Source organism: Babylonia areolata, chromosome 20 (assembly GCF_041734735.1).
Source record: "Babylonia areolata isolate BAREFJ2019XMU chromosome 20, ASM4173473v1, whole genome shotgun sequence".
Lineage (NCBI taxonomy): Eukaryota > Metazoa > Mollusca > Gastropoda > Neogastropoda > Buccinidae > Babylonia > Babylonia areolata.
In genome coordinates, this window is record NC_134895.1 from 24,343,813 (window position 1) to 24,356,312 (window position 12,500).

A 12,500-nucleotide genomic window follows, 5' to 3' on the forward strand; every position below is an offset into this window, starting at 1 on the left:
GCGTGTGCTGAACTCCTTTTCGTACCCACTCTTCCCATTCCCATAGGGAGGAGAAGAAGAAGAAGACATCCCACCCCACCCCACCCCACTAAAAAAAAAAAAAGAAAAAAAAAACCGAGAAAAAAAAAAAAACGTGGCGCGCGCTCTGCGTGTTGAACCCTTCCGCTTTAAACATCTTTTTCTTTCCTATTATGGAGAGCTGAATGGAATATGCAGATATCCGGTTTTTTGTTTTTTTGTTTTGTTTTTGGTTTTTGTTTTTTTTTTTTTAAATATTTTTTTGAGGGTTGGGTGGGGTTGGGGGGAGTCGGGGACAGGGGAGGGGCAGCGGAGGTGGATCGGACGGTGTATCGGTGTCTTGTGTTGGAACCTGCGGCTCTTGGCAACTTGCATGAGAGTTGTCCCTGACAGAATAATGTAAAAAAAAAAAAAAAAAAAAAGGGTCCGCATGGGAAGGGAAGGGAAACGTAAACACATGCACACGCACACAGCCACACACACAGACACACATACATACATAAATACATGCATACATACATACATACATATATACATACGTACACTATAATTCAATACAATACAGTACAGCAAAGAGAAATGAAAAAAACAACAAAAAAAACGAAGACAAATACAGATACAAATACAATACAAAAGCAAATACAATACAAATACAATACAAAAACAGACACAACATTCCTCACGGCACTCTGAACGCTAATATCATCATCCTCTGTGTGTGTGTGTGTGTGTGTGTGTGTTGCAGAGACCTCAAAATGGAGAACATCATGCTGGATGAGAAGCAGAAGAACGTCAAACTTGTGGGTGAGTAAAATAACTCGCTGAAGATGCTGACCAACATTTTGCTGCACGCACGCATGTCCTTTTTCGTTAACTCTCTCCATACGAACGGCGAAAGAGACGACGTTAACAGCGTTTCACCCAATTACCATCATCAAAAAAATCATCATTGCAATCGGAAGGCTCTCATGCTGAAAATGTAAATGTTGACAAAGAAAACCACAATTCTGACGACGGAAGCTAAAGGTTGGGTCATTCAGACACCCACTGGACATCCGAGGGGTCTGTGTAGAGGAGAAGAGAGGACTGGCCGTACTGAGTGAGTTAAACTGTTTGCACACTTCAGCTACGTCTCAAAGAGAGGCAAGGCCCTCTGGACTCGCGTGTGATACCCATTTTATCCAGTAAACAGAGAGAGAGAGAGAACACCGCTCTAAAAATGTGGATAGCGCATGCTTTCTTTGAGCCGCTTTGCTAACTGAAGCCAGCGAAGTATTCAATTAGCCATTTTGCTACTCGTGTGAGAATAGCGCGAAGCGATAACTTCATATATGTAGCTGAGCGCTCAGCTGGCTTCACGGCAAGCTTTCACTTGCTCGCGGCGTTAGTTAAGCTGACATTCCTGTGTGTGCCTCCACAGCACGTTTGCGCTATGTCACTGCACTGTTTTCCTGTAATAACTTCGGTAAATAAACCATTGGCAGATTTCAATCAAGACACAACATTTGGCATGTCGTAGGGACAAGCATAACACGATTTCATTGTTACAGTTCAGAAATTACCACCAGTTAGCGGACGAGTTCTCAACGGACTGAGGGCTGGAAACGAGTAACAATATGACGTCCTGTTGCCTTCAGCTTTCCTGGCCGATGAGCTATCCATCTATTTTTAGATTAGTGGAAAGAGAGAGAGAGAGAGAGAGAGAGAGAGCACGTAGCTCTTTTGAACAAAAGGTGCGCACATTGATGTGGCCTTGACCTTGGGTCTCTTGAGAGGGCATTTATAGTTCTGGCCAAATCACATCGCTATACCACGTTTATTAAAACTTTGATGAAAAAAAAGTTCTATAATTCTTCTATATTTCCCCCATGTTATGACCTTGACCTCTGGCCTCTGGCCTTGTCTCTTTACACAGGCTTTATTCTCGTCGTGAACAATCATTATATCAAATTTGATGAAGATTTGTTTTAATCCTTCTCTTGCAGTTGAAATATTTCCTTTCAAAACCATATGCCATGGTATGACTTTGTGATCCTTTTACCTCTGATTTTTTTTATTTTGTTTTGATCATGCTGTACTCATGACAAATCACAATACCCAATTTACTTTATTTTATCTTATTTCATTTTATTTTTGATTGGATGAAAAACACAGTTTCTGTCAACTTTTTTTTTCTGTTTTGCCAGATAACGACCTTGATCTTTGACCTCTCACCTTGCTTATGATATCATCATGGGATGAGTTAAAAGTTTTTTTTGTTTTTTTTTCACACCTATCATCCTACCATTATGTGGTTCCTGTTCTTGTCGAGGAAAAGCCAATGTTAATTTAAAGTTTACCATGAACATAAACACAGACACCGGACTCGCTTTATTTACACACAGGAGTAAAAAAAAAAAAAAAAAAATCATTGATCAGCGGAGCCATCTCTCTTTGAAAACACACAATCACACAGACTTCATTAAACATGATTAATTAAACGTGTCAATGTGTTGGTGATTTTGTTTTTCTCCAGACTTTGGCCTCAGCATCACGTTCAACAAGGACGAACTCATGAAGACACACTGCGGGTCCCCAGAGTACGCTGCCCCTGAACTCTTTGCCGCCAAAGACAGATACGGTCCCGAAATTGACGTCTGGAGTCTGTGAGTGTTTCTGTCTGAAAAGTGTCGACCTTACCGTAACAAATATATGTATATATATATATATATATATATATATATATATATATATATATATATATATATATGATAGATGTGTAGATATGTAGATATATTATTCTTCCTCCCCCACAACCCACAATACCCTGTGACACACATGTCGTTTGATTTTTTTTTTTTTTTTTCAAAGTTTCGTCGTTGTGTTGTTGTGATTGTAGAAATAGTTGTCGTTTTTGCAGTATAAGCAGCAACAGTATATTCCTTTCACAAGCGACGGTAGGCGATCAAAGTTACGTTGTTTTGATGTTGTTGTTGTTGTTGTTGTTGTGCGTGTTCTTTGTTTCAGTGATATAAGACGTGTCATGTGTGTGTATGGAGGTGGGGGTTTGGGGGTGGGTTAAAGGGTGATATACAGAGAAAGCATTAACTGGAATAGTGAAATCAACAATCCGTTAAAAGCAAGTGTAACAGCAACTTACATGATCACATACAAAAACGAAATTAGGTACCTGTAGGTTGCATCATAAGCCTCCACACTCCTATTGGACTATGTACCAGGGATTAAGAAATTTCGAACAAAATAAATGATTGGACAGTATTTCTTTTGTTTTTTTTGTTCTGGAGAAAAAAAGTGTGTGTGTGTGCATGTGCGTGTGCGTGCTTGCGTGCGTGCGTGCGTGCGTGTGTTTGTGTGTGTGCGTGTGTGTGTGTGTGTGTGTGTGTGTGTGTGTGTGTGTGTGTGTGACAGATATATACTTCGTTGTGTGGATAAATGTCCACGTGTCCATTTTTTACAATTGCTATTCGTATCGAATGTCTTCATCTTCATCCCCCCCCCTCCCATCTGCTGAATGCTCGGAATAGTTATCGACGTCAATACGTTCTTCTATAATTATTATGTATAAGGAATTATTGCAGCCCATTCTATTGTATGGTGATGCTTTACTTTGTGCTGCATCGTACTTTATTAAAACGTATTGATTTTATTATTTTATTTATATATTTTTGTTTTTGTTTTTGATTTTTGTTGGGTTTTTTTTTCGTTTTTGTTTTTGGTTTTGGTTTTGAAGAATCCTGCAGTCAATTTTGTCTTCTTCTCCGTATTGGTGTTTTTCTTTTTATTGTACTGTGTTTTATTCGGTTATTTCGATGTGTGTCTTTTCTTTTAGAACCGCCCCCACCCCCAACCACACCCCCAACCCCCACCCCTCCTCTCCCCTCAGGCCGGGGTTGCTTTATGTGATTTGTGTCTGTTGTTTTCTAGTAGTCATGCTACCCCTTTCCGTCCTCACTCCTCGCCCCTCGCCCCAACCTCCAACCAGCCATGCCCCCAAACTTCCTCCCCGCTTCCGAACCAACCCGCAAGGCACAGCGCATAGCGAACTTATTCACTGTTCCTGACAGAAGCCCCCTCTTTCATTTGCTGATGGAATTCCTGTTTGTGGTAGCATCACCAGGTGCAGTCATTCCTTTGCTGTCTTTTAGACTTTTGGGAGGAGAGTGTTTTGCCCTTGGCAGCATATATACAGTATTGGCACTGTCCTTGACAGTCCTTGTCCAGTTGGTGACGGAACTTTTCTGTGCCTGAGAGAGGGAATCTATAGATTGATTTCTTTGGGGGTAGGGGGCGTTCCAGGGAAGAATATCTCTCTCTCTCTCTCTCTCTCTCTCTCGCGCGCGCGCGCGCGCGCGCACGCGCGCTCTCTATGAGCAAACTTTTTGTCATTATTTAGGCAAAGAATGAAAGATATATTTATGAAAGAGTGGGACGAGTCAGTAATGACTAAAGATATATATATATATATATATATATATATATATATATATATATATATATATATATAATAACTAAAGACTGTTTAAAACTGGTTTTCAGTGTGAACAATATTTGGACTTTGTGGATAAAAAGTGTTTTAGGGACTGTTTTATGAAATTACGGCTTGGATTGCTCCTAATAAATTATTTATTGTTTTAGGAGAACATTCAAATGCAACTGAAATTGCGCGTGTAAACGTTGTAACGTGATCGAAGATGAAAATCATTTTATAAACAATTGTGTCCTTTACAATAACCTTCGGCAAAAACATCTGAACGTGAAGGTCAATCGTATGTTCACTTGTTGAAGATTGGCACTGTTTACAGTATTCGTAAACTCTGCCTTTGTACATTTAATGCCCTCAAGGTACGACAGCAATTCTGTGACAGCAATGAAGAAAGTTAGAATTAATTTACAATGCACAAGAAGCACTTTTTTCTATAGATTTACGTTAGTATTATTTTACATTTTGTTGCCGCTGCGTGATCACCATATTGTGTACTTTTGACCTCTTTCTAGGGGCCGGAGGCCTGGAGATTAAAGTTTTTGTTCTTGTTCTTTTTCTCTCGTTCTCCCTCTCACTTTCTCCCGCTCCCTCCCTCCCTCCCTCCCCCTCTCTCTCTCCCCCCCTCTCTCTCTTTCTCCCTCTGTCTCTCCCTCTCCCCCTCTCTCTTTCTCCCTCTCCCTCCCCCTCTCTCTCCCTCTCTTTCTCTCCCTCTGTCTCTCCCACTCCCCCTCTCTCTTTTTCCCTCTCTCTGTCTGTGTCTCTTCTTTCTTCTTTCACTTTCTTTTCTAAGTAATACGTGTGTATGTACTTATGTTGTTCATCTTTTTTGTGACATAATTTGAAATTTATTCATGTAATGTTATGCTGTTGTATTTAGTATTTGTTATGTTTTGCCTTTTCAGGAGGGCAGGATGAAAACAAGCCATTTGTGCTTATTCATTTTTTTCCATCGATAAAAAAAAGATGTTCGTTTGTTCTCTCTCTCTCTCACCTTCCCTCCCTCCCTCCTCTCTCTCTCTCTCTCTCTCTCTCTCTCTCTCTCTCTCTCTCTCTCTCTCTCTCTCTCTCTCTCTCGCATCACGTAATGGTTTTAGCCAGTGCGAACCCCCGTACTTCACTGTTTCTATGCTGGCAAATCAGATAAGGCTTAGCTGTATTGTGTACCAGACATCTTGGCTGCAGTTCTTGGCACTAAGTTGAGTGGATGAACCAAAAGAACTAAAGGGGTTTGTCTCCTGTTCGAAGCTACGAAAACACAACACAGAACAACGTTACAGTTTACGAACACAAGGTGCAACCATCAGAAAACATTATGTTCATATGATTATAATTATTCTATATATAGTTTTTATGTTTTATAATCATGTTCATGTGGTATAACGTTTAATTTAGTCCATAGATTACAGTAGACTATGACAGTGAAAAAAATAGAGAAAGAGAGAAAGGGAAAGAAATCGAAAATTAAACTTTTTTACTGAGGGAAAAGGAGCAGGCATCTATTGGCCTTTTTTCATCCTTCGATCTTAAGGAAAACGCATAAGCTAGTCCAAGAAATACAAAAGAAAAAAGCACACACACACACACACGCGCGCGCGCGCGCGCGCGCACACACACACACACACACACGCACTTACACAGACACACACACACCAAAATAAAACAAGAGAGGCAAGGCCTTCAAGACTCACTTGTGATACATTTAAAAAAGAAAAAATCTGATCGTTAAAATGTGTTCTGTATTTGTTATTATAAAGCTTCGCGTTTAAAAAAAAAAAAAAAAAAAAAAAAAAGAAAAAAGAAAAAGAAGTCCTAACCAGATTCGAACCCCGCGTGTCTTACTGTCTTACCCATTACACTATCGTGGCTCCTTAACTGACGTTCTAAAATTTAATATTTGAACATACTTTTTTAAAGGGCGATAAATCAATTGCGGTATTTGCAGTGAGAACGCTGTTTAAATCATATTATTCTGGTGTATCTTGGGCATTCAAAAAATCTATAAGGGCAATAAAAAAAAGTCCGCGGTAAAGGAGACGTGGCTATCGCCGCAATCACACTGCAACATTTAGCCGTTTTCTCTAGTTCTAGATAGATGTACAAGTTTAGTTACACCCGCCGGGAATGTCGTACAATTTCTCTTTTATGTTAATTCCAGTTTTATAGTTTTAAAGTTGATATGAAAATTTAGTATTTTGTTAAACTAATAACATGTAGAGCCAAGTACAAGTACTTCTAAACGTCGTATGAAGTGAAAAGGACTTCATTTTGAGAAAAGTCAAGACTGGAAATTTTTTCGTTTCATCAATTCAAGGGTATAACTCGCATGGTTTACAATTTTTAACTGTGATTTCCGACTAATTCTGTGTATATTTTTATGGCAGTTTGGGGCATAATCCAGTAAGTGATGAGGCGTTCACAAATCTTTCTCTGAATAAATATTTAACGGTCTCCTTCTCCAACTTTCCATCACATGTTATCGTGTATTGTCCATTGAATATAGGATTGAACGGGCAGGTCAACAACTTGAAACAAAATGGCGTCGTTCGCGTTCGCGAAGAATATGAGCACGCGCTTTGAATGTGTATAAATATGTATACGCAATTGATTTTTGCCCATGACCTTCAGGGCTCAGCCAATAGATCTATAAAGTCCACTCGTCGTATTGGTTTTAGTATTTTCCGAAAAAGACCACTTGGGCGAATGAACATAGTGAAAGCCCTGTACACTGAGAGTAAAACACACAAGCTTTTCATGTATTGAGAATAATTTCAAAATGTTATGTTTAAGATGAGAAAGATCAGTTTAAAGCAAATTAAGTCCCCTAGCAGTAATTACAGATTAATTTCCCTTTTTTACTATCTGCACCAAAACGTTTGCAAAATAAATAAAACTTCCATGCTTAGCAAAAGAAGTTCCTGTTTGAACAAAAAATGATAATAATGACTGCTCTTGTTGTTGTGTTAGAATATTAGATCAAAGTGCCAAGTTTTGAGAATTAAAAAAAATATAAATATGACAGTAAATGCAGTTTGCATATAATTTGGCTTCTTTTGTTATTTTTTGTGCCCATCCCAAAGATGGAATATTGTTTTAAACAAGATGACAGGAAAGAACTGAATTTTTCATATTTTTATGCCTAATTTGGTGTCAACTGACAAAGTATTTGCAGAGAAAATGTCAATGTTAAAGTTTACCACGGACACACACACACACACACACACACAACCGAACACCGGGTTAAAACATAGACACTTTGTTTACACAAGTGAGTCAAAAATTGCATGGCAACACCAACAACATTAATAAAAACAAAAAAACCACAAAAAAACAACAAATGAATGGCATAGAAAATTCACAATTCTTCTCAAAATAACATATTGTGCGCATGCAAGACACACACACACACACACACACACACACACAGAACGTTGTACCAGTCTTTGCCAGGAAGCAATGATACGTTGTATATACCATGGGTAAAATGATGGACATATTGCGTTGTACAGCAGGGGCATGGTGATGTATGTACAGTGATGTAAACAAGTATAGTGTATTGTATATAACAGGGGCACAGCCAACACTCAGCTCAGTCACAGATTGACATAAGTTTACAGTTGTGCCAACAGCAAAGTGAGAGCTGTATTATCAATAGTTTCTCCATTGTAATGGGAAATCATTTGCAGCTTAGTTTTTTTATTTAAGAACTATGAATCTCAAACCAGGAGGCAAGATTGCACTGGCTCTTAGTGCTGCAGCCTTGAGGGCTAGTTGGCCTTTGGGAACCATCCCAACGCCGACCGTCCTAAAACCCCTTTTGGCCGAGAGAGTGGTGATGTAACTTGGGCAATACACTCTCCACGAAAATCAAATTCTCGCCCAAACAGTCAGGACAGCAGTTGCCTCTTCTGCTGTTCTAATGGTCATAGTCGGACACGACTGACTATGATAGTCATATAGTTTTGCATAGTTTGTGTTATATGCCAGGGGTATAATGTTGTATGTGCTGTTGTCTACCCAGGGTCAGAGTATTGTATTGTTTTGTATTGTGTTGTATACTTCTCTGTGTGAGGGTTCATGTAGCTCTCCCCGGCGAAAGCTTGTCGCGTCGCGTCGTATAGCCACAATGCAGTGCCACCCATATTAATTTCTTCTTCCTTTTTTTTCTTTTTTTATCGTATCAGCTAGCGAATTTGTTTCACTGTCAAGGCTCGTTGTGATGTATATATTGCGATTTTTGTTTTTACACGGTGTTGTAGTGTGTGTGTGTATTTATGCAACGTGTCGTGTATATTCTCAGAGGCATAGTGGTGCATATATCGTGATGTTTGATTTGTTTATGGGTGTTGCGCGCGTGTGTGTGTAGGTATACAGCGTGTTGTGTGTGTAGATATACAGCGTGTTATGTGTGTTCCAGTGTGTAGCGTGTGTGTAAATAAACACCGAGTGTTGTGTATGCTCCAGGGTGTAGCGTGTTGTGCATGATCCAGGTAGTTTGAGAGTCATAGCCCTTCACAAAAGGCTGAGCTGCAAAGGATTTCCCATTGCAACGGAGAAACTATTGATACTACAGCTATCTCTCACTCTGCTGTTGGCCCATTTGTACAATTATGTCAAGGGTGTAATGTGTGTGTGTGTGTGTGTGTGTGTGTGTGTGTGTGTGTGTGTGTGTGTGTGAAATATACAACGTGTTGTGTATGTTCTCTCGCTTCCTAAGCGGACGCGTTACCTCTAGGTCATCACTCAACTATATTGTGATGCTGTTGTCGTTGTTTTCATGTGTGTAAATAAAGAGCGCCGTGTTGTGTGTGTGTGTTGCATTCCAGGGGCATTGTAATGTACGCCATGATGATCGGCCGGCTACCCTTCACCACGCCCTACACGGACCACTACCGGCGGCAGAAGCTGGTGCAGCAGATGGAGAAAGGCCTGACCGACTGCCACGTCACGGAGATGGCCATCCTCTCCCAGGGTCAGTTTCGGGGGAGGGGGAAGGGTTGGGGGGCTACGGGATGGCGGGTGGATGGGGGGTGGGGGTAGAAGCGGGAAATGGGACGATCCCACGTGAATTGTTGACTGTATTTTTTGTCTCACTGTCTGTTTGTCTGTGTGTATCCTCTCTCTGTGTTCTTCTGCTTCTCAAAACACGCACACACACACACACACACACACACACACACACACACACACACACACACACACACGCACGCACACACACACACACACACACACACACACACACACACACACACACACAGAGCGAGAGAGAGAGACAGATCTGGAAACACGAACAGCAGCCTCTGTAACACTATGACATAGTTGGCGACTCCCGATACTACAGTTAGAAAACAAGGACGAACATAAATAAAATTCATCTTGGGGAAACAAACAGAAACAACAACTAAAAAAACGAAACTCGGTCTATAAACGGAAAATGTCGAACACACAATAACGAACACAAGTTGCCGGTGACATTTTGAAGATATTCCTTGTCTCTCACGTTTGCCGTAACATTTTGTGCTATCTGCGTTGTGCTGCTGCTGCTAAAGACCCCGTGAACTGTGTGTCTGTTAGCGGTGGAATCGATCACAATGTCGTTACATACACCATTTTCTTTATCCCGTTTTTTCTCTCCTCTGTCTAAAGGACGAAGGGATGTGTGACACATATATCTTTCTCTCCGCGTATTATTTTGTCAGTTATGACATTCTGCTGGTGAGAGTATTCGAGCGTTTGCGTGTCACGTGTGGGTTGTGCGATGTGTCACTTCATTTTCCTTTTTTCTTCCTGTTAATGTCTGTTTCTTCTTTTCTTTTATTTAATGCCTTCTTTCTTTTAGCATCTTCTTTCCTTTAATACCTTCATTTTTGTTTCTTTATTTGAATATCTTCCAAAATATTTGTTTCAGATTTCTATAACCACTTTGAAAACAAAAGAATAAAAACTGGCTCAGCATATGTAATTTATTTTAATTCTTAGTTTTTCTTCCAGTACTTTATTTTTTGCCAAACTGTTGGGCCCTTGAAAAACCAGATTTGTTAAACAGAGTGAGTTATCTATGATCACCTCAAAATAAGTATCGGAATACAGAATGAAGCACCGCATGTGTCTGTATCTCTCGGGTCAGGATATAGTATTATGACAAAGAAAAATACATCACAGCCTTGCCAAGTAGTTCCACTGTCAGATGGACCTCCACAGCAGCATGATTATTATCATTAGCATCACCAATCATCAGAATGTTGGAAACATTGCCCCGGATCACGCGGCCCTTTCATACCCTGCTCACATGGTAACCTTGTGTGCGCGTGGTTGCTGTGTGTGTGTGTGTGTGTGTGTGTGTGTGTGTGTGGTGCCATGAATTATAAGTAAATGCCTTTACTGTGTTTAAAATTGTCATTCCAGTTGTCACTCCCCCCATGTCTAAAGGACCTTAACGCCGAATGAACAATGAAATAGCGTTATAGTCAGTGTCTCATGGTAACCTCACTTTCCATTTCCCACATCCACTTCCATGATGTTCATCATTTCCTGCCAAAGTCTTCGGTTTTGGCAGACTGATGGAGGACTGTCGCTGGAGGGACGAGGCAGCTTGTCACCAGTTAGCTGCAGGATCAGAACAGACACTTCTGAACACTCGGCAGCAGTGTATGATATTTCCTGGTGTGTGGCCTCCTGGCGACCCAACATTGATAGATTTTTTTTCTGGAATACCGGCGCTGGGACAGCTGCAAACGAACCTGGGTGTGGCTGTGTATGAGGGGTTGGTTGGGAGTGGGGGGCGGGAGGGGGAGGGGATGGAACTTGGAACTTTAGGATGAACTCACTTTCTCAGACTTTGATGAGATGCTGACGGGCGCAATAGCCGAGTGGTTAAATCGTTGGACTTTCAGTCTGAGGGTCCCGGGTTCGAACCTCGGAAACGGCGCCTGGCGGGTAAAGGGTGGAGATTTTTCCGATTCCCAGGTCAACATTTGTGCAGACCTGCTTGTGCCTGAGACCCATTCGTGTGAATACGCAAGCAGAAGATCGAATATGTACGTTGAAGATCACGTAATCTATGTCAGCGTTCGGTGGGTTATGGAAACAAGAACATACCTAGCATGCAACCCCCCGAAAACGGAGTATGGCTGCCTTCATGGCGGGTTAAAAACGGTCATACACATAAAAACCAACACGTGTGCATACGAGTGAACGTGATAGTTGTAGCTCACGAACTAAGAAGAAGAAGAGATGAGATGCTCCTGCGTTGCTCAACGAATGAGCCAGCTTGTTGTTGTCAACCCATTATTATTATTATGTTGTTGTTGTTTTTATTGTTGTTGTTTTTGTATTGTTGTCGTTGTTGTTGTTGACATTGTTTAGTCGTAGTAGCAGCAGCAGCAGCAACATTATTATTATTATTATTATTATTATTATTATTATTATTATTATTATTATTATTATCATCGTCATCATTATCATCATCGTCCTCATCATCACCACCCTCTCTGCGCTGTACAGCCAGCGAGGACAACGGCCAGACGGCGTGGAAAAATCAGAATTAAAATGGTAATGATGATTGTTGTTGTTGTTGTTGCTGTTATCGTCATCATCATCATCATCATTATTATTATAATTGTTGTTGTTGTTATTGTTATTATTGTCATTTTTTTATTTTGCTATTACTATCATTATCATCACCATTATTATCATTACTACTACTACTATTACTGTCGTTGTTGGAGTCTCCCGTCAGACCGACGGATGAGTAGGCAGGCAGGCTTATCTGTCGGTGTGTGTCCTCATATGGGAGAAGAGGCCGATTCTGGATGCGCAGCACTTCCCACAGATGTTGCAAGGGAAAACGTCTCCAGAATTTGAGCCCTGCTTCCTTCGCTCACGCTTCTCCTTAATGGCCAGCGTTCTCATGTTTTCGAACGTCTTTATGCCACTAGAGCACAGTATACTCCAGCGAGAGCGGTCAAGGGCATCAGTTTCCCAGGAAGCGATGTCTATGTCA

General features: G+C 40.8%; 1 protein-coding gene across 1 annotated transcript in view; it reads left to right on the forward strand.

Annotated features, from left to right (window-relative positions):
* The window catches only part of LOC143294921 (uncharacterized), a 443,787-nt gene that overhangs the window by 374,111 nt on the left and 57,176 nt on the right, over positions 1-12,500 (forward strand). Inside the window, exons 4-6 of the mRNA XM_076606436.1 lie at positions 764-822; positions 2,534-2,663; positions 9,325-9,470. Of these exons, the coding sequence (XP_076462551.1) occupies positions 764-822; positions 2,534-2,663; positions 9,325-9,470 (335 nt within the window). The remainder of the gene's footprint in view (positions 1-763; positions 823-2,533; positions 2,664-9,324; positions 9,471-12,500) is intronic.